The sequence below is a fragment of the Pomacea canaliculata genome, linkage group LG13, assembly GCF_003073045.1.
Source record: "Pomacea canaliculata isolate SZHN2017 linkage group LG13, ASM307304v1, whole genome shotgun sequence".
NCBI classification, from domain to species: Eukaryota; Metazoa; Mollusca; class Gastropoda; order Architaenioglossa; family Ampullariidae; genus Pomacea; species Pomacea canaliculata.
The window spans coordinates 14,390,777-14,417,916 of record NC_037602.1 but is presented as its reverse complement, the minus strand read 5'-3'; the positions used below and the strand labels follow the sequence as shown (position 1 = coordinate 14,417,916).

The following is a 27,140-nucleotide window of genomic DNA, read 5'->3' as shown; positions in this document are numbered from 1 at the left end:
TGCAAGTCCAGCATGCAGTTCAGCCCATTAACCTCTACACATCGTTGAGACACTTGATGGAGAAAACAGATGACAGGATTCTCTAAAGCGGAAGCAGCTAGGTCAGGGATAGCTCCTTTGAAATCCTTCAGATTACGAAAATGTAAAGTTGTAAAGTTATTCAGTTATTTGCTCAGTAATGAAGTGCTATCCTGGAATTGTTACAAAAGGAAACTGCTTAAGTGGCCATCTATCTTAAAATAAGTGAACTACTTGTTCGACATACATCAGTTCTCAGCTAGAAATGGTCCCGTTGTTTTCTGATACTATTTACATAATCTGCGGAAATATTTTGTGTATATAGGTTAGAAAACAACATGATAAATAATTCGTCTTCCAAAATTTTGTTTATTTTGTGTAAAAATATTTTTCTGGTTTACAGTGTATCGGAATTTTTATGAAAACAAGTTCAAACTGTATTTAATTAATCACTAATCAAGGACAACAACACAGCCCAACACCCTCGGCTATATTGGAATACTGATTACCTCTCAATAAAATAATTTTACTAACCAGTCTAAAAACAAGACAAATATTCTTTAACAAAGATTATAATAAAAGTAAGAATTCGTTGATACATAGTTCGCTTGTACAAGAAAGTATTTGCTTTGTTGTGGTGTTGCGACTTTTTTGAGGTTTAGCCTCATACACAGAGTTTCTCGCCAAATTACATATCCCTCCACCATCCTCTTCCTGGCAGGAGTTACTTTTGCACATGTCTGAATACTTCAGTGCTGCCTGGAAAATTATGGACGATCATAAACCAGGCTTGGTCTCGTGTCTCCTTGAAGTGCTGCTGACATAATCAAGCTGTGAGAATGATTGCATTTAGTTAACAGCTTTCACCAGAGATTATTTGTGCTTTTCTTGAAACTACAAACGAAAGAGAAAAAAAGGTTTTTTCAAACTTTGAATATTAGAAATCGTGCATGTCATTTAAGAAAATAAAAAGAAAGAAATATATTCATTAGGCCATTGGCCCATTTCGAGAGACAGGTGATTTTACAGGTACATAAATAAATAAGCATGTGCTGCGTGTATGAACCTAAAAATAATGTTAGACTAAGGCGTCTGTGGACCGTTGACGAGGTCTCTTCCACAGTTGACGATGACTTTTAACCCTTGTCTCTTTCTGACGACATCCAGAGCATGCGGTACTTCTTCAAGAGGGAAACGATGAGAGATAATGGGCTTGATCTTCACCTGTGAATTTTCCAGCATGGATACGCAGGCTGCAAAGCTGAAAAAGATAAATGATTAGCTAAAATTGATAAGAATATGTTTGGTTACCGGGGTCATATGTCAAGCAAAAAGTTCATATAAGAACGAACGCATGAACAAACGCGCTTATATATTTTTTCTACTATGCGCACATGCATGTACAGCTACGAAGGTACATGTACAAGTTATATACCTTTTGGATTCCAGACATTTGAGCAATGGCAACCGTGCTTTGACATCACGTGATAAATTATCTTCGCTGTATCTATTCTCAGAATGTTCGGTCAAGACCTAGTTTTGCAGTAACCCACCTAACATCAGAGCAGCAGATATTAGAACAATCGCGGTAGAATTAGAAGATTTTGTCTTCAGTTTGTACAGCTGCTATGTACATTGTTAAAGGTAACTCCTGCTCTGCCACACAGTCTGGCATTATGTGAAACATTGCACTGACCTACGCACGTGGATGCCTACCAGTACTTACCAGTTGTTATTAGCTACGCAGCCCCGGATATCCACTTCTCTCACCACCGCCTCCATTACAGGAATGTCGACACTTTCAGGTCCAAAGCCGACGGCTGCCACCACTCCCCCCATTCTCACGGCCTGGTTACACATCGATAGAGAACATCATCCAGCCATCACCACAAACAGTTCTTCTTAGTAACTGTTGCAGAAACATTAAGTTTGGTAAAGCATTCCAGAGCAAACAAGGTCTTAGACATGCTGGGATACAAATTTAAAGCTGTTCCAAAAGCTTACGATACTGGAAAAAAAATGAAAATCGGTCGTGCAGCCATTACAGCAACTGAAACGCGACTCTTCTGAGACTAACACCACTTGCAGTCCTTACCAAAATCGCAGTCTGCAGACAGAAGGCTGCTCCAGAACATTCTAAGGCCACATCCGGGGCCTCTCCTAAAGTCTCCTGGACTTTCCGCGCAGCTACTTGGGCATCGGTCTCAACGCTTTCCAACTGTACAATGCAACTGGCCCCCAACTTGAGTGCAAGCTTTAGTCTCTCGTTGTTCACATCTACGATAGTTGCATAAATTCTCATCAGATTGTTAGCTTATCGTCTGGCACGCGGAATGTGATTACAGTATTGTAAAGTTCGTATATTATATCAAAATTCTCACTTAGCATGAAATCTGGATCTGTACACAGTTGACAAATTTTTGACTGGCGCTTAAATTTGAGAAAAACGAGGCTTATAAATAGTAAATTTCACCACGATGATTTATTGGCAATGAAAAGTAAATTAAGGCAAGTCTCTGCAAGGTTGAATAAAAAACATACAAAAAGATTTTTTAAATATTAATGTGCTACAATAATCTTAAATTACTCAAAATGCTCTGCAGTTTGGCTTCGCAATAGCTTTGTATTGATCAAAAGGTTCAAAGGTCAAAAGATCTCAAATGAACTGTGTTAATTAATTACCTGTCACGCAGACATGTGCTGCGCCTCGTGCACGTGACACCTGGAGGGCCAGAAGACCGATGGGACCTGCCCCCAGCACCACAACGAGGTCACCGAGGCCAACTGCTGCTCTGTTGACAGCGTGGACAGCCACCGACAGGGGCTCCATCATGGCGCCCTCCTCAAAGTCAGCTGTTTGTGGCAGTCTGGACAGAAACAGCACTAGCTAAACTACTGGAGTGCTCGAGTTTAACCTTTTGTGTATATGGAGCATGTGTTAGATGGTAGAGGCAGCAGACCTATTGTAGAAAATTAATCGCAACTATGGAAATGCAAAGTCACAAATTTGAAGGACAATGGCTTCTTTACTTGCAAATAATAAACCTTTGATTGTAAACTTCTACTCTACCTATACGAGCCTATGTCCCAGTTACTTGAGCTGATCCTCTATCTCGGAATTTTTTGTTACAATACTGTTATAATTTTTTGTTACAATTAATCTTCTCTTGTGCCAAAAATACAAAGATAAAATAATATCAAAAGTTTGTAAGCCGTTTCTGAGAACTGATAAACTGTCCTCGACTGGCAGAAGAAGCCATCCTTACCAACATCTTGGGATCATCCAGTTTAAGAATCGAAAGTTCCTGTATGTGTGTAACCTTTCACTGAACCAGTTAGCAGTTAGTATAGCAACCCTTGTATGATTATGTCCCTTTTGGAAGTTATCTTTTTTAATGCCAGGAGGGCTCATTGCACACAACTAAAATGCATAACCAAGTAAATAAATGGGAAAATCATTATATTGTATTATATGATCAATATATTTCAGGTTTTCTGTCTTGAGTAAACAAGGTGCTGCAGTGGGGCTGACCGGTAGACGTTGCGAGCTGGGAGTGTCAGACACCGCATCAGTCCTCCATCGTTGGGAGGGATGCCAACCATGTGTTGGACTTCGCACAGATTTTGCCTCCCTCGCCGGCACTGCCTGCACTGACCGCAACACACCACGTTGTCCACGGTCACCGGGTCGCCTAGCAACGCCATGCAGCAGGAAGAGTTCGTGGATGGTTGCCATTGTTTCCAAATTTTCAAAGTAAATAAAGCACTAACTTCAAGTAAATGGTTTCATTACATTTTACATTTATTTTAAATAAAAAGTACTGCAGTTTGTTTACGTGTTAGGTCTGTGTGTGTGTGATTATTCATTGTACACAATTATCTAAAATAAATATATTTTCAAGGTAAACAGTAACATCATTATTGTGAAAATGTGATCAGTCCGAACAGGTATTCAAATATATGCAGGCGCACATACTCGCACAATACACGTGCGCGCACACACACACACAAGCACCACAGAGCACAATGTAGACACAGTCACACATAATCAGCTTTAGTATTTAGCGGATTCTATTTTGTCAGTGTTTATGAGCCATAAAATGCTAGAGTTTTCAGATCCCGAGATAAAAATCGTTGCAGGCTGTCATGTTTGGTTTGTTACAAAATGTCTCACCCGCTGAGGCCTCCGTCCTAAACTTCTTAACATTATCAGACCCCTACCCCAACCCCAAGTCTTTCTTTTATCCTCTTAGCAAGTTTCTTTGTGATTTGCAGCTGTGATTTCCTCAGGTTTCTCTGAATTAGGAATTTGTGTTTGTGACAAGATGTCGCTTCTCTTGGAGAACTGTTTGTTTGTTTAGTACCTTCCTTGAGATGGACAATTCCTTGACCAAGTTTATTGACCACTCCACTTATCTCGTGACCAAGAACTGAGGGACTTCCCACTTTGTGATGGCCCACTGACCCAAAGTCTCGAAAGTGGACATCTGTCCTACACAGGCCGCAACAGCGTATGGACAGCTGCACCTCTATGACACAGATAGAAAGGTCAAATGTGATCTGTCGTATCACAGGACACACGTGTCATATTACAGAACTGATAAATTATCATTTAAGGTCTTAGGAAAGTGTGGCTGTGAAAAAAGTGGTTTTGACTGAACAGAAAAGTAAGTTTCTGCTATGACCTCAGGAGGTTCTTGAACTTCTTGAAGAGAATAAATAAATAATAAATCCTATGTGGGCGAAGTGTAAGCATTAAAATATGCCTCATTTACGAAATTATCTCTGAAAATAGCTTAGAAAAAATAAATTCTGTCATATGAATCGCAGAGAAAACCTTTTTTGAGGAAGCCTGAATAAATTTTAACAAATAGTACAAAATAAGCCAAAAACTATTTTTAAAAAAAAGTTAATAGGTTTTCCCAAACATCCAGAGGAGATTATGAGTCAGTATGGTGAGAGGTTAAACATATACATGTATTATGATTGGACTGCGAGATAATTACCTCCAGGTCCTGGGTTGCGAACCGGATACTCCTCCTGAAAATAGATTAATGTAATCTTAAGCCTGGAGTAAATAAGCATTGAGCAATCAAACTGTGTTCCTGATGGATTTCAAAATTCTGATTAGACTTTGAAATTATTTCATTCAGACAGCCATGGACTGGCTGACCAGCTGACTAAGAGACCGACAGGGAAGGATGGAGTGAGTGAAGGAGAGATGTAGTGAGGGAGGGAGCGGTGGAAGTTCTTCGATTTACTAACCCTCGATTAGGGAAGGAACCTCGGAGATAGCGAGGATCTTCAGTACATGGTTGCGGCTCCACTGGAAGTCAGCCATTCAACACTTATTTTCCCTGGTCTGCCTGTTTAAACTATGCTTATGTTGCATTTGCTTGTGTGTGTGTGTGTGTGTGATTTCTAATGGTGGAGTGCAAGAAAAATAGTAAAGAGAAGCATCCTCAGGGTTTAAAGAAATGTCTTATGATTGCTGGGCCCACAAGACATTCAGTTTCCCAAGAGGGAAAATGCTGATCTCAAAAGGCCAAAATTACAGAAGGGGTGAAAAGATCAGAAATTTCTCTCGTTATGTTCATCTAAAATACAGTGAATCCTAATTGAACATCACAAGGGTCAATAGAAGATCAAGCAAGCATTTCCCTCACCATTCGTAGGTCCCCAGGCCCATAAATCACGGCGGCTAAATTAGTGTCCATTTGTCCTGGAGGCTCTTCTCACCACAGTTACAGACGGCAGGAAGGAGACAATTACAGAGTGTGTGTCGTGTATAGACAGCTGAACTGTACAAAAACACACAGACAGGCTCAGGTTAGCCCACGTGACACCTCTCCTCATCTTTTTTGCGACCTCCTCGATCAACTGGATCAGATGTGAAGAAGCGAGGCGATGTAACTATAGAGTCACTTTCTCAAGTGACACATAGGTGGTGCAAAGATATATTCGTGGGAGTGTAATTAATTACATAAGGAGGGTAATTAATTTGATACGGAGGGTAATTAATTACATACATCTAGGCTCCCTATCCATCGCGTTTAGTGTTTAGTACGGGGCACAACTGGCGACATCAGTAAAGAAAATGAGGACACGAGTCATGTAAGCAATCGTATTTCATAAGGGGAGTGAAGTGAAAATGAGACATTGTGTCTACGTTTGCTATCTTTTACCTTCAGATGTCAGAAAGTTTCGAGTCACAGGCCCGAAGAAGCCGCGAACAAAGGTTCGTCTGATCAGAGGTCATGAGCACTCAGTACACGGCTTAGTGGAAATAAACTTACTATCATGCCCCCATCTCTGTGTTACACAAACGAATTTTATCATTCAATCTTTGCTGGCAAGCAGCTTAAAAAAGTGATTACCAGATTCTACAGGGAGGTTCAAAAAGTAAAATTAACATACCACAAAACCACCATAATAAATACAGCGCGTGAATGAGAAAGAGAAAAATGTGTGACCAGCATGCGCATTTATTTATTTTTATCATTCTCATATTAACTTTTTTGTCTTTCTTTCTCGAACAAAGCCAGTAGGATGAATGGGTATTTATTTATTTACATAAATATAATGACACCTGATTTTGATTTATTTTTACGAGACAAAAAAAAAAGAAAAAGAAAAAAAAAAGAAAGACGTTGGTATATAAATGCTGTTGTTTATAAAACATCATTTGAAAGCCTGTTGAGCTTTTAGTCCATTTTATTTTATTTTATTTTATTTTTTTTTTGAAGCGTGGAAGTGCTACCGAGTTGCATATATAGATTACTCTTTTCTATGTATGATATACATGGCTGAATAAAAAAAAAGAAGAAAAAACAGATCTCATGTCTTTTGCAAGAGAAGTACCGAAGCTACCCATGATTTGCCGGTCTGTTGGAGTTTGTGATGGATGTATCTCATACATGAAGTCACGTCCATTACAATTAATCTGTAAATATTTCTATTTAATCTTTCTTCCTTCCGTCTAGCCGTCGATGACATCTTCACTTTTCTCTGGAGTCAAAGCATGCGCCATCAATGGTTGACATCAGCCACGTCTGCTGTAATAACCGTCAAACAGACGAGGACAATCATTATATAATGTGTTTTATTGACATTTACAATCTTAGTGAAAGAGAAAGCAATGGGTGTGTTTTATACTTTTTATAACATTACCTTGTCTTTTCTTTCGAGCCAGTCAACAATAAATTGAAAGAATTGTATTTAAGTACTAAAAGTTTAGTAGTTGTTTCTCAGTCCGTAAACATTTCTAAAACGATGTAAGATTACATATTGATTGTATAATGGATAAAATGAATTAATTTAATTTTTTTAATTGAAGCTAAACAAAGCGATTGATGAGGGAAGATCACAATTGAAATAGTGTATCAGAATGAGCTGGATTAGTTGTTTGAGACGAAAACAAAATCAGAACATCGGCAAAGAATTTTGTGTTGAGGGAATTTAATCATTCTTAATTAAACACAAACGTAAAAATTTGACTTTATTTATCAAACGTTTTGCATGATGGTCATGCAAAATATATGATATATTGATATGACCGATGAAAAAGGCTTTTAGTGACTAAGAAGAATTGGCTATGAGTGTTGACAAGTGAAAGGCAACACTACCATCCTCAAGCAAATAAATTGTTCGTTACGCGCCTGTGTGAGTAGAGATACAAATACTAGAACTTCTTTTTCAGCAAGGCGAAATCAAATTTATGTAAAGGGATAAATATAGGGATAAATATAGATATTTATGTATATATGCTTCCTCACATTTAACATTATCATGATCAGTTTCTAGAAAACAAACCAGCTAGAGTCTTCAGGAAGCGTTGTACAATGGCATACTGAGCGCAGTAATATTACACAGCTAACTGGGAACTTTTTTAATACAAATGTTGGTGTCCATCAAGGTTGCTCTCTGTTGGTTGTTCTGTACAAAACCTTTTTGGAGAAGGTCATGTGAGAAACCTTTCATCTATATTATGTCATTACACTTAGTTAGATCGCCATTGACCTCAATACTCGGCCGTTGCTGATTCTGTCTCCATTTCTGAGAAACGAAGCAGCCACCCTGATCATCACTGGTGACTGTAGGTGGGTGACCTCTAGTGTATCAGTCACAGGACTTTTTTCAGGAACAGTATTCTGCAAAGCATCCTAAGGTAACGTTACATCTGCTTCAGCTATGGCCCCGGGTGGCCCGAGGTAAATGGGAAACTTCACATTGAATTCGTTATAACCGTATCAGGGGCCTGAGCAGGATGTAGGAGACTTAGGTCTTTTTTGTTATCTCCTCTGTTTGTGTGTCGGGGTCGGGGTGGGGTGGGGTGGGGATGGGCAACACTCAAAATCTACCGCGAGATGGAGGGACATTTCAGTCACTGCTGCAGGTGACGAGAGGAGGACATGGCGGAGAGCAACCTGTGTGCAGTGCTGTGGCAGGAGGGACCTGCGAGTGGTGAGGATGTGTCCTGTGAGGCCAGTGAAGGATGTGGAAACGTGTGTGAGGTGTGTGTTCGAGAGAGAGAGAGAGAGATGTGAAACTAAAGTGTTATTAGCAATGATGTGTAAATATGTAATCACAACCGCTTTTATTTATCTTCTCTTTAGACCTATGGCATACCATCGCTGCATTATTAAAAATTAATGATATAAAATAAACGAAATTTGTGTGTTTGGCTGTCTGGTTGTCTGATAATTTTCAGAACGATCAAGTCTATAATCTTATTCACAGGAAAGCAGAGCAGTACCACAAGCTGGCCCCGGGGGTAAGCGTTTAGACAAGTTGCTCGCAGGCATCAGGCACGTGACATGACAGTAACATACGCCATGCTGACCTTTGAATTTAACTCTCAGCAAGTTCCACTCCATTTTAATTAAGGCAACCTCGCCATACTCATCTCTTTGCTCTACTTTGAACAACAGCATGAATGCCAACAGATTTTTAACACTTGTGAGAGAGATTCCAAGTGCCAGAGTAAATGATTACAAGTAGAGAACTAGAATAATGTAGAAGATGTCGACTTATCATCTTATGTGTAAATATTCTCTATAAATTAAATTCAGCTTTTGTTAAAGCTTCATCAAAGATTTGAGAAGTGTTTCTTTCTTTGACTCCAAATATATGATTTCTCCTAGACGGGATTCAAAGTTGCAGTTCACATTCACACATCACACAATCATTATGAATGTTTCGCACTTTTGCAAACAATTTGCTGATGTTTCGGACTGTGTGAAATGTTTATGTGTTTTCAGAATTGCAGATAAGAGTCCAAGCTGTAGGTATTTGCGGGTCGGATGTGTCACTATGGAAGAACGCAGCCATTGGACAGACCGCCCTCAAGGATCCCCTGGTCCTGGGTCACGAACCCTGCGGGACGGTGGCTGGTGTGGGTCCTGGCGTCACGGGCTTCGCTGTCGGTGAGCGAGCAGGATCGTGTGTGTGTGTGAGAGACAAAGATGGGTAAAAAGGAGACAAAAAGTATTATATAATAATAACCATGATAAAATGATAAAGAATAAAACTCAAAGACCCTTTCTATGGGTTTATGTCAGAGGGAACAGTTTGAGGAAGCGAAGTTTAAAATCTTTGTAACTTTCTTTCAAGTCGGATAAGATAACTGTCAGTTAAGGCAGCGAGAAGACTGATTATCATGTGACATCACTTTGGGTGATCGTGTGCCCAGGGGACTTGGTTGCAATGAGTCCAAACATCTCGTGCTACACCTGTAGGCCCTGTCGGGAGGGGCGGCAGAATCTCTGTGACAACCGCACTAAGATGGCCACGCCCCCCACCGATGGCTGCATCGCTAACTTCATCGTTTGGCCCTCTCGTCTGTGCTACAAGTACGGCACACTGCCCAACTCCACCCCTCTCTTGAAACCTTACTTCTTCTTTTTTCCGACATAAACTCTGTATTTCTAACTTTTAACTTTATTGGGTGGGGGGTTGGGTGTCTCTATTTATCTCTCTTCGTGCATCTGTGTGTGTGTCTGTACCCGTAAAGTAAAAAAAAGTGGATCCATGTTACTGTTTCAGATGAAAAAAGAAGTAGGGGACAATCAAAGGACAATAAATTTCGTTCCCGGTATTTTATTGAATCTGCTAACATGTTACCCAATTTATTAATTTATGTTTTTAACTGATTTAATGCAAACAAGACATTTTACTGAGATGTGTACAAATATTATATTAACGCATTAGTCAAAATAAAATAATTTGTAAACTTCGAAATTTGGCTGTTTAATGCAGACAAATGAACCAGTGTGTATTAAATTCATTTTGCTCTGACCTCCGATGCCGGAATCGCGCACTAAAGCATGAGGTCAAGGCCGAGAAAGTATTTCCATGTATGACAAGCTTGCGATGACACGCGCCTGCTTAGTCGCCAGCATAAACTCTTGTTCTTTAATTTACAAAGAGGATAAAAAAATCCTCAGGGATTATAAGTTGTGGTGCTCGTTTGTGTATAGCTCGTGACATAAATTCTAGAATGTAATTATATATTCAACGAAAGCAATTGATTTTTCTAAGTATTTGTTTTATTGTTATGTCACCTGTCTTTTGTGCAAAGTGCAGGTTGCCTCCAGGCATCACCCCTAATGAAGGCGCGTTCATTCAGCCCATAGCTTTGGCATTGCACGGATGTCAAATGGCAGGAATCAGGCCTGGTCATCGTGTCCTTATTTGTGGGGCAGGTTAGTCGCCAGGTTATTCACGTTCAGATTCCCGCTGCCCTGACAGGTAAACGTGGCATTAAGACACGCTCGCACGCGCACGATGACCTCTCACATAAAACTGTCTACAGTACAGAGGGCGTTCTTTTAATTATTTAGTTGGTGTTAAAGTTGTGCGACTACACCAGCAAGCTTTGATCTCACAAAAAGTCGTTGAAGGCTCCTTTATTCATCTTTTGATGATGAATTTCTCTTTTTTTGGTGAGAGTGTGGGTAGGTGAGCGTGTGTTAGTGACCAAGCCAGCTAACAGGAATGCCAGACAAAGCAAATAACAAACGGTTCCTTTAATTCCCTAAATGTTAACTGTTAAACTAAACCTTTTGTTGGGTCACCTCATGTCGTCACCACAAGCGGTGCAATACTTTTCTACGACCCATCAATCTGAATAACTTAGAACTCTGTCCACAGGCCCCCTGGGGATGTCGATGGCGATGGTTGCCCACGTGAGCGGAGCTTCCAAACTGTGCTTTACAGGTAATGTCTGTCTCCTTGCCAACATTTAAAATGTTTGACCTCACAACAGGAAGTCGTCATCTATTATTTTGCTCATGAAGGTAACTAAAAAGATAAATAACTCAAGAATGTTTGGCGATCGACAAGTAATATGTAAACAATGACGGTTTCTGGAACTGTTGGACAGGAAGTATACTCTTGTATTTCAGACATCAACGAAGAAAGACTCAAGTTTCTGGCGAGTGTGACCAAGGGCTCTACAGTACACGTGCAAGGAGAGACTCCGGAAGACACTGCAGAGCGCGTGAAGAAGGAGCTGGGAGGGTTCGCTGACGTCACCTTAGAGTGCAGCGCCGCCCCTACTTCAATCGCAGTGTCCTTTTACGTTTGTATTCGACATTTTGAAAGATTAGAAAAACTTTTTCTAAAGAAATTGAAAGGCTTCGCTCTTGCATTAGGGTCAGTAACAAATAGTAAAGGTTTGAGATGAAATGAAACAACGAAAGGTGTCATGCAGCTATGTTCAATAAGATATTACTTACAACAGAACAAACCCAGCTAGCAGAAAACTTTCTACGATTTCTCGTGATTACTTTCCATCTCAAGAGATTGGTTGAAGAAAATACAAAACCAATCGCCTAACGCAATGGATAAATAAAAATTACAGGGTTTAGCTAAGCTTACCCCAAAACAAAGCGAACCCTAAATAATTTTTAAATAAATGCACGCAATCTGCAATTTGTGTATTAAATTTGTACTTTACCTCCCGCACATTTTGAAGACCACGATAACCTATCTAGTGGTTCTAATGGTTAGGGCACCAGTGTCTGAGCCCAAATAGAGGCAAGCTTGTGTGTTCGAAACCCGTGTTATGCAGCATTCTTCCTATTTAGAGAGATTGGAAACGGTTAAGCAGGGAGGGAAAGGTTAAAGATAACCTCACTTATAATAGCTTGGTCCGAAAAAAAAAGTGGTCTCCAAGATCTCACTCCCGAGTGAGGCTGTAAGTACATGATTGTTTGCTCTTTTTTTGGTAAAATATTGTCTAAATGTTACTCTTGTACATTCAAGGATGATTTAACTGTTTATGGAATTAACACACTTTGGTTTTGCTGCAGGCCACAAAGCTAGGAGGCTGTGTGTTGCTGGCGGGCATCAGCCCTGATGCGGAGACCAAGATACCTCTGAGGTCCATCACCGCAAAGGAACTGAACGTCAAAGGAATGTTTCGATTTGCCAACGAGTTAGTGTTCACTCTCAACCTTTGTCTCCCATCACTACATAATTTTTACAGGAATTTGGGTGGTTACAAGTCGCACGATACCAAGATGTAGAGTTCATGAACTAGCTTACCAGCAACATCATCAACTTTGCCATTAAGAAGAGACTGCACAAGTCCCACATAGTTCCTATCCTGCTTTACAGATGAGAAACGTGAATGTGTTACATGGAACACAAAATCCAGAGACTGTACGGACTTTCTATCGATATTGCTATTAACTCTCGTTATTGTCACATCTAAATAAACACATACCATCTGAACTGAGTTCTTTTTACTCAAACATAATTATATCTTGATTTTGCTTTTTTTATTTCGATGCTTCAGGTGTTTGAGTGATTTTTGCTCTTCCCTGCAGCTACGAAACTGCTGTGGAGCTGATCAGCTCGAGGGCCATTGATGCCAGACCGTTAGTGACGCACACCTTTCCGCTAGAAAACGTCACTGAAGCCTTCGAGGCTGCTGCCAGAGGGGAAAGTGGGAAAATTGTCATCCAGTGTTCCAAAGAGTGACGGTCACAACCCGTCCTTCTGGCGACTCAGTTCTTCAACAGAAATAATATTCAGATATTAAAGGAGTTTGTACTCTTGTACGCTAAATCTCGTCTCCCACGGTAAAGGAACAAAAGAACCACGCATGGGTCAGTGACAGAACATCTTTTCATTTTTAAAGACTTAAACACCACAAAAAGGTTTTATTGACACTTATATGTTAAATCTTGGTCAGTTCAAAAGAATCTAGTAGCCGGGCGAAGTGTTTGTGATAGATATATACAGAACAGAAATACATATATACAGATCTCAACTTCCTTGTTGGAATAAACAATTAACAGTAGAACTTCTTTGTCAAACGTTCTCAATATATAATTCTATATTTTGTACTATACTTTCAACAATAGTTCTAAAATTATACTTTGTTCTATTGTTTACGATGTCGCGTACCACCCCCCAGCGTCAACGGAGCACGCTCAAGGCCACTCACACAGCAGGCCACACACACTGTCACTCAGCCGGAGGCAGGATGCGACTTACTTCTCGAACCCGTGCCCAAGCGAAGACCAAGACAAAGACGAAAAGAACGACACAAATACGAAGTTTAATCAAAAAAAAAATATATATATGTACCCAAACATCCAAATATCTAATAAAAACAAGAAAAAGAAAATACCGATGCGAGTACTCACACAAAAAAAACAACGAACAAAACAAACCAACAACCAGGTACTGCACCCCCGCAAAGAAAATAACAACAAAGCGCAAACGCGCACAAATTATAACACAGCAGTAAAAAAACAAAAACCGCGCACCACAGCCCAGTACAGTCAGTTAAACGTAGTTTCCCCTGAGTCTTTAATTCTTAACACAGAACAGGGGCTTGAGGCGCTTAGTACACAGTCTCAGGAGCTGTTCACAGTATACAGTTCCCTTTCTGAATGCAGGTGTAGAACCCGTAGACGTAGACGTCACAAATGAAGAAGTGCAGAATGGTTGATTATATCTCAGACGAATGCTCGTCGAACAAAAGGGCGTGGAGCCAGGACACAAGGCACGCACGCATAGCACGTATACACAGGAAGTACACAGTACATACACACCAAGGGCGTGCACCCCGGACATACACAAAAAGCCTGAAATAAATAAAAGAACAACGGTCACTAAAAGGCTACCAGAGAAAATAACAAAACATCCCCCTCCATGACCCCCTTAAACCAAGACACGAAATAGCCCTAAATTACACACATACAAAAATAAACTCATAAGGAGTAAACACATACTCGCGTATCCCAATGCTCAGGCGTGTGCAGCCTCTCATCCAAAACCAAACATAAAAAAATGGGGAAAATCTGCACTCACCCACACGGCTTATGCTAATGACCGACGGTCACCCCGAGAAGAAACGGAAGCACACTCCCGTAGACGTTAGATGTCACAGCACAGACTCCAGCCGTCTTCTCAAAAACTCTCCGCTCTACTCAGCTCCTTGGTAACAAATCTCTCACCAGCAGCGACCAGCCCTCGTGACGTAGCAAGACTGTGACGTCAGGTGCTGATACAGACAACGGGCGAAGGCCTTGACCTCTTCCCGCGAACCGGACAAAAATAGCCTGAAAACACACGTTAACTGTCGTCTGCTGTCAGCTACCTCTCCAATACAGGAGCGTCCCCCCGCGCTGAGAGAGATGCAGACCTAGACGAAATCATGACACGCGACATACGAAATAAGCGATTAATAAGTTTACCAATAAAATGCTTTTCCCGCAAAGTCTTGTTGTGATGTACTAAGGGAAAGATGAAAGTGCTATCATGGACGAATGTTAATTAATGCTAATAAATAATTAATGTTCCCAAAGACATTTCTAATACAGTAATCTTACTTATTTATTTACTTATGACAGAATGATTTAACTCATACAGACAACGTTGGAATCTCTTTTACAATAAAAATATATCTTATACACATCACTCGGTCAACATTCACAGATAGCAGACTGTTCAGTTTGTTATTTCTTTCTTATTTGAGCCCCCTTATCTCTCTCTCACACACACATGCGCTCATTCACACTGACGGACGCAGATGCTGACACGCGTGCACACAATGATGATGATGTAGTTTTATAGCGCGCTAGTATCCACATCACAAAGATGCGCTCAATGCGCGGTGATCCCAGCAGCCACCAAACTGCAGGTCAAATGAAAACTTCAAAAAAGTTTAAACAAGTGAGTCTTCAGATTTTTCTTGAAAGATCCAATACTATCAGACTCCTTGGTCGAGAGGGGAAGCGAGTTCCACAAAAGCGGGGCTACATTGGAGAAGGATCTGAAACCCGCAGTCTTCTTGTTAGTATTCCCTGACTGAACACTCGGTCTTTCAAGTCTGAATTGTGCTGCTGAACGAAGGTTCCGCTGAGGTTGGTAACAGCGAATGAGTTCTTACAATGCCAGGTACACGACAACATGTGTTACCTGGGTTACGTGTAGATAATGACAATCTAATGATAGTTCTCAGTCGTCGTCACAGTATACAGTCTTACAGTCCCCTTGTCAACAGTGTGTGTCGTCACGACCAAGTATTTTTTATCTTCCTGATTATTTTCAATTTCATGCACCGACATGTTTGTATACATTAGCCTGCGTTCTGCTTACAACAATTTTAGTTTGCCCTGAGGGAAGTGAGGAGTCATTGACAGGATGAAGCCGCGTATAAACCTCACGACTGTGTATTTATGTTCATTACAGGGCATCTTTGGATTCAGAAACATCGTAATAAGTACAAAGGAGGGAACATCCGGGCATCTGTAATTTCCAGCCGCCGGGTAACCGCCACAATGGCTCAAGTTAACCTTTGCGCTGTTTTGTACGGCAAACGGGACCTGCGCATGGTAAGTAACCCTCACACCTGACATTTTCTTTGTAGTTGTTGGTGTATTTTGTGCTACTTCTTTCAAGTGAAAAAAGCTCAGCTAATACGATTCAATCTGCAATTATCTTACAATTTTCAAACGAAATTTTTTCGTACCTTCATTACGAGGCTACAATTTTATCAACTCTAATATGCTGACAATTTTTTTTCCACAGGAAAATCAACCAATTCCCCAACCTGGACCAAACGGTAAAATACTGTGCGAATGGTTTTATGCATGAATTATATGCATGTATATCTGTATTATGTCTATATGTAGGTATATATGTACCAACTCTAGTGGCAATGTGTATATCTGGATATATATATGTTTGTGTGAGAACAAAGGAAGATGAATATGTATGCATGCAAGTTTATGGATCCCGAATGTTCGAAGAAGACATAAAAAGATCAGTTACAAACTGCTGAAATTATATTGCGATACGAAATGGTTTTCCATCCAGTCTAATAACACTGAATCAACACGTAAATTATTACTGACTTAAAATTGTCCTAACCTGTAGTATCTTGGTGTGCTGAACACTAATTTCACCATGAATGTTTTTTTGTTTACTGGCTCTCGCTTTGAAGATATTTGATATAGTTCATTTTATGTTTCCCAGTGTAGACAACATCCTAATTAGCCTCGAGTGATGTAATAATTATTGCAGATTACAAAACAACCAATTTTACATTTTGATTGTCATATTCATGTTGAGCACAAACAAATTAATAAGAAATGACTAATTTTGCTTCAGTAAACATTTATCGTAATTCAAACAGATAACTCCCTCCTGCTCGTGATTTTCACATCAGACGAGACTACACAAGTTGTCCTTCCTTCTCCTCCACGGCACTGATGTCTGAAATACTTTTCTCCTTATCATGCAATGGCCCTTTTCGAAGCTTTCTAGTCTGGTGTTCACATTCATATCGTTATCCTAATTAAGTGTAGCTCTGGCCTTCCTAAGGTCGGGCAATGTAAGTATGATCCTCGGTTCCCCCTGTCAGTTGTGATACGATACCCTTGTCATGCCGGCATAATCACGAGCTCAGTAATTGTGTCTGCCGACCCTGGACACGTCTGGCAGTTGTTATCACCAGTCTTACCATCGTGTCAGCCGACCCCTCACCCTCACCCTCACAAGTCCGGAAACTGCTATCACGAGTCTCACAATCATCACGAGGCTGACAGTCGTAATTAGGAGCATCCCTGAAGGCGAAGAGCTGGGATGCTAACGATTACAACTGTCGGCCTAGTCTTTATAGACCCAGATATGATTCTTGTTTCTAATTCAAGAAGTACTTTTCCGTTTTTTCAGAACTGCAGATTCGGATGTTAGTTGTGGGCATCTGCGGATCGGACGTGGGGATGTGGGAGGGCGCCATGAGCCCGGGAACCACTCTCCCTATAATGGATCCTATAGTGTTGGGACATGAACCGTGTGGCGTCGTGTGCGGCTTGGGATTCTCTGTCTCCGGCTTTGCTATTGGTAGGCTGGAAAATACCCTCCTCCTCCTCCTCCTCATCATCATCATCATCATCATCATCATCCTCATCCTCATCATCATCATGTTACCGGCTTTGCGGTAGCTTAGCTCAAGCACTGAACCGTCTTCTTTGAGAAGGAGTGCAAAGAAAAGGGTGAATGAATGAACAAGTGAATGAAATCATTAGAAATAGGTTGAGCCCCTTTAATCCTTTGTACAAGACATTTGCATTCACGAAATACCGTTTGTCTTATCTTCAGTTCAAACTTGTCTTTAGGTGACAAGGTGACCATGGATCCAAACCTTAGCTGCAGGGCGTGTCGCACGTGCAAGTCAGGTCGCCATAACCTGTGCGAGAAGGGCATCGCCATGATGACGGAGCACCCCACTGATGGCTGTCTCTCCAACTACATCGTGTGGCCAGCAGACCTCTGCTATCGGTAAAACTACTCTGCTATCGGTAACACCACCCTGGTATCAGTAACACCACCCTGGTAACGGTAACACCACCCTAGCATCGATAAAACCAAACTGGTATCGGTAACACCACACTGTTGTGTTTGTGTGTGCCTGGACTACGTATGTAAGAAAATCTCATATCACTCTCTGTCCCTTTTCAAGACTTACCCCAGGAATGACCGCGGTGGAAGGGGCCTTAGTGCAACCCTTGGCTTGTGCGTTGCATGCGTGTCAAAGGGCAAAGGTCGCGCCGGGTGATCGTGTGTTGATTTGTGGTGCAGGTATGGTTCGTTCAGTTTCGTTCACTCAATGAGCTTAAAACAATGAAAATAAAAGCCTCATATTATTGGGGTTGTAGGAACCATGAACTGTAATATATTTATCTTGTTTTGTTGTGACAGTGTAACAAAACGCTCTGTTTTCATGACCTTTTACCTTCTGCGAGAAATCGAAAGGAGATGACGATCACGTGATCCGTCTTTGGCTCTGATCTTTATTGCTGCTGCTGTTGCTTCAATGTCCGAGCAGGTCCACTGGGAACGATGGTGGTGAAGGCCGCAGGAGCTCTCGGGGCCAGCCACATCTGCGTGACAGGTACGAGATTCTTGTTGCTGCTAATAAAACTCGCCATTTTGGCTACAAATCGATTTATTGATCAGTCGATTTATTAATTGATTCAATATACAGTCTCAATTGCTTGAAAGATAGAGTAACTTGTTTGGCGAAGTCTCACGGTTAGATGTGAATAAAAGAGAGAATAAAGAGAAGGGGCGTTTCCTTCGTTTTCATCCAGATATTAAAGAGGAACGCCTCCAGCTGCTGGCACGTCACAGCTTGTGCGCATCAGTGCACGTGCAAGAGAGCTTCACGAATGAAAGCATCAAGCACGTGACTGACGCCTTGGGTGGTCCTGCTGACGTAACGATAGAATGTTCTGGTTCACCGTCGGCCATCAGACTGGCCATCCATGTAAGTCACCAGCTTCACCTTATCAAGCGTGCCACGAGAGCATGAGCACTGCTGACCAATCGTGCTTTTTGTTGTCTTATCTATTGTCTTCTTATTGCACTTTTAATAATGTTTATTATTATCCAAGATGGTAATCCACTAGCATGGACAGACGTATACTTATATGGGTTGCAAATGGGACAAAAGCAAAATATTTGATTTTTCCCGCTTATCTAAGATGAGGGTCTGGTCTGGTGAGAATACTTGTTAATGCTTACTTGATCGTCTTAACTGGGCTGAACACTTGAGTTGTCTCCTCCCTCATGTCATGACCTGTATCCACCCCAGGTTACCAGACCAGGGGGATGTGTATTGCTGGCTGGTATTGGCGACAATGAAGTCCAGATACCGTTGCGGTTGGCTGCTACCAACGAGATTGACCTCAAAGGCATTTTGAGATATCCGCCTAACAGGTGTGTCATAAATGACAAAGTCAGGGGCAGTGGGTGAGGTGGGAGTTGTTTTTTTTTTTTTTTTTTTGTCTTTACACAAATATTTCAGTTCAAGCCCTTTCTGTACATCCTGGCGAATTCCAAACGCAAGTCGAGTTCTTCAATCCTGCTTGCCTTTACCAGTATGTTTTATCAATATAATTACTAAAAATGAAAAATTTATGCAGACCCCAGTCAAGTATTGCAATTAAATACTTGCCGAAAAATTACTAAATCAGTGAGCGATAAATACTATCCTTTAATGTAAATTAATCACACACTAGTTTGAAAATACAGCTATATCAACTTGAATGATAACTGGCAACTATGCCTTTAATTTTTCATCTACATATATGGTGCTCTAAATACAGATACTGCCTGAGACTCAGTAACAAATGTTACTAAAATCTTAATAAACAATAATTATTTTCGATACCAAATTTTTAACAAATCTACGATGAAGCTTAGTCGCCTTCTTTTAATCCTCACCCGTCCTGCGGAGACAACAGGTAAGTAACAATGACTGCCAGTTCATTATTTTACAGACCTGTTTAAAAAAAAAAACACTAGTAGGGACAAAACCTGCCCAAGAAACTGCTGTCTTAACCAAAATATATATGACTATGATAATGGGGTATGTCTGTCGTGTGAAAAATTGCCATAGCCGCATAGTTTGACAATAACAATTGGCAGAATGGAGAATCAAAATCTGATGAAAAAGATGGTTGGGGACATTTTTAACCAGATGAATATATTGGACAATATTTGTGTGGCTTAAAAAGGTCTTCAAGGCTCGCAAAAGTGGTTTTGTCTCCCTCTAGACTCTAGCGGACCCAGAGAAATGGATGGTGCTAATGTAAGTGTAGAGACACATGAGGCGTGACATGTGGCCAGGTGTAAGGACGGTTGTTGGTTTGTCTGTACAGGTTCACACAAGCCTTGGAGCTGATCAGTGCAGGAGTCATTGAAGTGAAGCCACTAGTAAAACACAGTTTTCCCCTGGAGAAAGCTCGAGAGGCCTTGGAAATGGCGGCTAGACGAGATGGAGGGAAGATCGTAGTGGAATGTTTTAAAGAGTAATGGTGATGGACATCAAGTATAAATATCAGGGACAGTGAAGCACACAAACATACACATAGAGCTGAGAGTTTGTTGTGGCAACGGATTTCTGAAATTGTTTTTTATTTTTAAAACTCGCACACACGCACGCAAACACATGATGTGGCAACTACATTCCTGTTAGGTAACAAATCTCTCATTTTAATGTCTGATTGTAAACTTTTCAACAGCAACCAAGTGTCTTTCGCCATCGCGGCCAACTGTGTTTATCATCCTGATTATCGTGAACTTCATGTACGGAAACATTGAAATATATTTACCTCCAATAAATTGAGTTCTTTTGTGTGAAATAAGTGATGTCATTTATAAGATTATACCGAGTAAAAAATGCATGGCTGTCTATTTTGATTACAAGGACTTTTTGCACCGAGAAAACTCGTGATGAGGGAAGAAGAAAAACATCCGAGGTTCTCTCATTCTTCCTGCTCACAGGCAAACAAACTATTCTGGCTGTAAACAATCTTTGCAAAGAGTTTTTTGTACGGTAAATAGGATTTACGATTCGTCTGTAACCACTGCCTCATATCTTTCTTTGCAACTGTTGACTCAAAACAAGCAGCAAAGAAATATAGATAAGACTGAAGATGTCATCTGTTGTAAGAACATTATTAGTTTACCCTTTCTGTCTAAGTTCGAGGTGGCGATGCTGTTATCCACTTTGTATCTTCAGAAAGAAATTCGGGTTTTACTGTCAATCCAATCTACTGATATTTTTGTTTGTTCTTGTTTTGTCAAAATAAGTTATTGTAATTCTGTATCTAATAAAAAAGGAAAACAATTTATTGGTAAACAGAGTCGTTGCGTATTTCTTGAGCAATAAAAGAAATATTAGTTTTACGACTATTACCGAGTGCGCAAACTGTAAGCAAAGTACACAGTAGACAAACTATATAATTATTCTATCGAGAGCGTTCGACAAAGAAGAAGTCTTACAGTTATCTGTAGATGCCAATATATTTATATTATTTAAATGCGTATCACATATCACAACATACACGTAGGTTGCAAGTTTTGTTTAAGCTGACCAAGTCCTGAAAACAAATGCATGAAATACTTTTTGTATGTTGTTATAAGAAAAAATTCTCTGGAGTAAAGTGAAGTGATTCTTCTTGTTCTGCTCATCCCTTAACTGGTACTTCCAGTCCAAGTCGTAGGGAAGACAAGATAGGATGTAACAGGGGTGGACTCATGTCCACAGGACCGACTTCCCTGACCCATGGTCAGTGACGTGGTGTTTCTGACAGTTCAGTAAATACTCCTTTAATATCTGAATATTATTTCGGTTCAAGAACTGAGCCACCAGGGTTGGTAAGGCCGTTATACGATGTGACGTCACTCTTTGGAACAGAGGATCACAATCTTCCCACCTTCTCCCTTGGCGGCAGCCTCGAAGGCTTCAGTGACGTTTTCTAGCTGAAAGGTGTGCGTCACTAACGGTCTGACATCAATCACCCTCGAGCTGATCAGCTCCACAGCCGTTTCGTACCTGCAGGGAAGAGCAAAAGGTCACTGAAACACCTGAAGCATCCAGTCAAAAAAAAAAAAGCAGAATCGTGGGACATTTGGATAGTAGGAACCTGATACAGTGGAATGTCTTTATACATGACAGAAGCGAGATCCAGTAACAAGATCCATGTATAGATGCCTGTTAGAAGGCATGGATCCCTGGGGCTATCGTAACATTCTCTCAAAATGTATCATGCAGGGAACTACATAGAATCAGTTCATGTCTTGTAAAACATCGTATCATGCAGCCTTCATGTCTAGTGTTGGACTTGTTCACAGCTGACCACTCACTCGTTGGCAAATCGAAACATTCCCTTGACGTCCACTTCCCTTGTCATGGCGGACCGCAGGGGAATCCTGGTCTCCGCATCTGGACTGATACCCGCTATCAACACACAGCCTCCTGACTTTGTGGCCTGTAGAAAACCACAAGTGCTTTATTTCGTGAAATAGTCAAGAATCCTTTTTGATTGAGAATGTTCAGATGATATTTAAAAGCATACAAGTAAACATTCTTAGTGTCTTACAAGTTCACTAAAGGATGAGGGCAGGAGCGAAAAGGAGGTAAAGGTTAAAGGTAGATCATTGATGTAAGGTTATTTGTGAGGGGAGTGTGAGGGACCTCAGTTTTCTCGGGGCCAGCTTTATGTAAGGGCGATGACAATTTTTTTTCTCTGTTTTGCCTTTCCCAACTCTCTAAATAATCTGGTATCCATTCCATAGCGGGGTAAACTGGGGGAAGAACGCATCGACCTTTTTTTGTCGTAACTTGACATTATGTAAATACAAAGTCTCTCTAGCCATTGTAAATGACACATGCTTTTTTTTCTTTACTCATTTCTTCAGAAAAAGTAATAATGAGACTGATTTAAACATTCTCTCTGTTACTATAATCGGCCAGTGATTTTTGTCCGTCCTGGATTATGTTTTAAGAGGCATCTTATTGAATCCAGCTGCTTTCACATCTTCGGTCGACTTATTGTAGCACAAACCTTTTTATCGTAGTTTGTTACTCAATATAAAAATGCTGAAACAAAGCCTTTCAAGTTTTTTCTTAAACAGTATTTTTAGTTTTACGAAAATCTAGAATACAAACGTTAATGGCGGTTGCGATTGAAGTAGGGGCGGCGCTGCACTCTAAGGTGACGTCAGCGAACCCTGCCAGCTCCTTCCTCACGCGCTCTGCGGTGTCTTCTGGAGGCTCTCCTTGCACGTGTACTATAGAGCACTTGGTAATATTTGCCAGAAATTGGAGTCTTGCTTCGTTGATGTCTGAAATGGGAGAGTGAACGTCCTGTATAACAATAAAAAATACCTCTTCTTTTCTTTCATCGCCAAAGGCTGTTGAATTTTTATTTATTTTTATATTCATGTTTCCAGGAGAGATGTTGTGACATCAAACATTTGAAATGTTCGCGAGGAGTCAAAGATAGACATTACCTGTAATGCACAGTTTGGAAGCTCCGCTCACGCGGGCAACCATCGCCATGGCCATCCCCAGGGGGCCTGTAGATAGTTATGATACAGTTACATGACAAAGTTCTTGAAGTCAGCAGCCGTAGGAGGTAGAAAAATATTGTATCACGTGTGGTGACATCTAACTCTGATGTAGGTTTGAAGTTTACATTTAGGGAATTTACACATCATTCGTTAAAGAACTGTTTGTTTGTTTGTTTGTTTGTTTGTTTGTTTGTTTGTTTGTTTGTTTGAATGTCGGTCTGATTTCAAGAATGCACACAAGCTAGACCGCTTGCTCATCTCCCCCTCCTCGTTCACTCACTTACCAAAATATCTAAATCTCTCATTCTCATAACCACTTAGCAAAGCACTCGATATTCTCATTCTCACCAACCGCTCCACCGATTTATCCACTCGTTCCCTTACGCGTTTACTCACTTAAGAGAGGATCAATACTTAGACCGGAAAAAGAACATAAATTTAAAAGATAAATTGATAAATATTTTGAAAATGATGTAGGAGAAAGCCTGAAATGATTTCTTGCTAGATCGTAGAATGAGCTCAATATTCTTGGCAGATGTAGTCGCACACCTCAACTCCCACCAAACACATTAAAATAACTCCTCTACTCTGTAGATAGAGTTTTACTGTAAGAATTTGTCTTAATGCCACGGGCAGAGGAAATCTGAATCAAATGATCAAGCAACTTGCCTGCCCCACAAATTAGGACACGATGACCCGGTTTGATTCCTGCCCTTTGACATCCGTGCACTGCCAAAGCTATGGGCTGAATAAAAGCGCCTTCGTTAGGGGTGACGCTGGGAGGCAACCTGGTCATTGCAGGAATTTACAGGTGATAATTGGAGACATGAAGTAAGAACACAACACAAAATCAATTTCTTTACATTGACAGGATCTTGACTGAAAGTTAAATGTCACGTGTCTAGAACCTCGAGCTTCTACATCAACATATTTCATCGATAAGCACAATTAAGTATGGTATTGAAGCTTTTCTTGTTGATCACCGTGACCGCTTCTTTCATCCAAAAAAGCAATATGTTTTCCTTTTCTTCTTTACACACACACGAGTTTCTGTGTAAGGAGGATAGCCCAGATTGAAGAATCAAAAGAAGGTGGTTACACGGGTGCAGTGTGACGTACTTGTAGCACAGACGAGAGGGCCAAACGATGAAGTTTGCGATGCTGCCATTGGTCGGTGGGGTGGCCATGATGATGCCGCAATCACAGAGATTCTGGCGCCCCTCCCGACAGGCCCCACAGGCGCCGCACGTGATGTTTGGGTTCATGGCGACAAAGTCCCCTGGACACACGATCACCCAAAGTGATGTCACGTGATAATCAGTCTTCTCGCTGCCTAGGTGACAGCTCTGTCTTACCACAAGCTTATTTTAAACTTTGCTTACTCTCACTGACATTCATTACTCGTTATTTCTTATTACTTTTATCTGCACTTCTTTCACCTATCTCTCACACAGACTCGATCCATTTCCTCCATACCCATGAAAGACAAAAGATTTTTTATCAGCAGACAAATATAGCAATTTCAAATCCAGTTTGTACTAATTTACTCTGTCTTTGTGTCTAGGGTTCACTATACTTCTATACAAGCGGTTGGTGCCTTCAGGCTGTTAGTTTAAAAAAATATAGTTCCTTCTCCACATTGCCATTCACTCGAGCTCACCGACAGCGAAGCCCGTGACCCCAGGACCCACACCAGCCACCGTCCCGCAGGGTTCGTGACCTACCACCAAGGGGTCCTTCAGAGGGAACTGACCAATGGCTGCGTTCTTCCATAGTGACACATCCGAACCACAAATACCTACAGCTCTCACTTTTATCTGCAGTTCTAGAAAAATAAACAAAGCAAACATTGGTCACAGTCATTGTTTGGTGTAGTGTCAAATTGTTTACATGCTTGATGATGTATCGCTAGATTGAGTCCTTGAAGTTTTACTGTGAACTGCGACTAAGCTGCTTGTAATATTTTGAAAATTATATCTGTGATGTGGAAGAAAAAAAACTGCTGTTCTAATCATTAATATCTTAAGAAAAGCTCAACTCTATTTGTAGACAGCACTAGCACACTGTTTACTCCTCAGTCGAGATTCTGTAGGAATGGCTATAGACATTAGTGAAAAGTGTCCTTGTCGGAACAGACAGTTAAGTTCAAAGGTCACTGGCTGATTAGTGTTTTGTCATGTGCGTGATACCTGCAAGCACAGTTTGTATGTGTGTATGTGACAAAAACTCACCTCCGAGGCCGGCCTGGGGCACTGCCCTGCTTTCCTGTGAATAACATTACAGACGTGATGGTTCTAAGGTACACCAAGTAATAAGACACACAATGAATTCGTTTATTTAATATCTCTTTTTTTTTAGAACGCAGAGGATCACTTCTGTAAATCTAAACAAAAGATAACTGCACGTGCTTGGGAAAATTCACTGGTCCCACCTACCCCCTACCCCCATCTCACATGCACCCTTTGATTATACATCCCCAGAATTTAGAATCACGTCGGGTGGTTTCTCATCCGAATTTTTTTTTACATCACTTTTACATACCCACACACCCCTACCAATCATTGCATAATTACATGCACAAATTATACTCAAACTCACGCACGCACCCACACACACACACACACACGCACACCTTCAACTACCAATCTTTACATCAAAAATCATATTCACACTCATGCACCCAACCACCCTTCCTCACACACTTACATACACACCAATCTTAACATCAAAACATCTACAAATGATTCACACACGCATACATACACACAAACAAACATCTCACACGAGCTTTCCCATCCCTCACACACACTCACCACTCGCAGGTCCCTCTTGCCGTACACCACTGCACACAGGTTGCTGTCCGCCATGTCCTCCTCTCGTCACCTTGAGCTGTGCCTGGAATGTCCCGCTACCTGGCGGTGGATTTGTTCCACTAACAACAAGGGTGATAACAACGACACACGTATCCTTCAACCTCAGGGTTCAAGGTCTAACACCTGAGGCCGTAGGTGAAGGTTATGTACAGGGCTGGTGACAACGAGCACGCATTCCACTGATAATAAAGGTCTGCCGCCTTACAGTCAACAGTGATGACAGAGTTGATGTGACTGTTGAGGGAAGTTGTCTTGACATCAGATGTACTTGTACTGATAGCTACGCCCCCTACAGAGCATCATTGTTATCATGGCAGTGTCCCCATAGTCACCCGTATCACACGTGTTGGTGTGCGTGAGGCGAGGTTGTTATAGCTAACCTCTGGTGAATCATCAGTATTTTATAATTACTACTTATAACTATTTATAAATATTACTATTTATTTATATACTATTGCTACTTATTACATTGTGTAACTGTGTGTGAGAGGGAGAGAGACTTGACTTTTCCATGTTGCTTAGTTTCAGCAGATATTCGCCAACTCTTATTGTGATGTCTATAGACAGTGGCTGCCACCCGCTTTCACTATATACCACACAATGTCTACACACAAACATTTTCAAGCTGTCAAATCTCAAACCTCAGACTTCACAAGAAAATAACAGCATAGGCACGACCTTGGTCTATGTAAGTAGTTACACCAGGTGTCGCTGTCAGACAGATACCCTCCTTGTCTAAATACCCAGATTCTTTTTTTTGTCCTTCTATCAAATTTCCTTTGCTCGGAGCATCGGGGATTTCGCGCTCAGGAAAAAGGCTTTTTTGAGATCAGGTTTTTTTCTATTTCTGGTCCATGTGCG

The 27,140-nt window shown here is 41.0% G+C and overlaps 3 protein-coding genes across 3 annotated transcripts; 1 reads left to right on the top strand and 2 right to left on the bottom strand.

The window, feature by feature from the left end:
* Positions 1-373: 373 nt before the first annotated feature.
* LOC112554284 (sorbitol dehydrogenase-like) lies at positions 374-5,874 on the bottom strand. Its single transcript, XM_025221998.1, has 8 exons — positions 5,685-5,874; positions 5,025-5,058; positions 4,383-4,547; positions 3,551-3,710; positions 2,701-2,885; positions 2,114-2,295; positions 1,745-1,866; positions 374-1,279 (listed from the first exon to the last, which is right to left on the bottom strand). Exons 1-8 carry the CDS (start codon positions 5,733-5,735, stop codon positions 1,102-1,104), a joined length of 1,077 nt encoding a protein of 358 aa, XP_025077783.1. The 5' UTR covers positions 5,736-5,874; the 3' UTR covers positions 374-1,101.
* A 2,503-nt stretch (positions 5,875-8,377) lies between these two features.
* Positions 8,378-21,178, top strand: LOC112554463. The gene is made up of 19 exons (XM_025222243.1): positions 8,378-8,531; positions 8,758-8,791; positions 9,279-9,443; positions 9,710-9,869; positions 10,603-10,721; positions 11,170-11,235; positions 11,424-11,599; positions 12,333-12,457; positions 12,852-13,001; positions 13,220-13,241; positions 15,681-15,872; positions 16,069-16,102; positions 17,215-17,385; positions 17,661-17,823; positions 18,005-18,123; positions 18,371-18,436; positions 18,636-18,811; positions 19,139-19,263; positions 20,208-21,178. Exons 1-19 carry the CDS (start codon positions 8,430-8,432, stop codon positions 20,359-20,361), a joined length of 2,319 nt encoding a protein of 772 aa, XP_025078028.1. The 5' UTR covers positions 8,378-8,429; the 3' UTR covers positions 20,362-21,178.
* A 157-nt stretch (positions 21,179-21,335) lies between these two features.
* On the bottom strand, positions 21,336-26,362 carry LOC112554285 (sorbitol dehydrogenase-like). The gene is made up of 9 exons (XM_025221999.1): positions 26,220-26,362; positions 25,638-25,671; positions 25,067-25,231; positions 24,526-24,685; positions 24,076-24,194; positions 23,347-23,412; positions 23,003-23,178; positions 22,198-22,322; positions 21,336-21,886 (listed from the first exon to the last, which is right to left on the bottom strand). Exons 1-9 carry the CDS (start codon positions 26,271-26,273, stop codon positions 21,733-21,735), a joined length of 1,053 nt encoding a protein of 350 aa, XP_025077784.1. The 5' UTR covers positions 26,274-26,362; the 3' UTR covers positions 21,336-21,732.
* Positions 26,363-27,140: the final 778 nt, after the last annotated feature.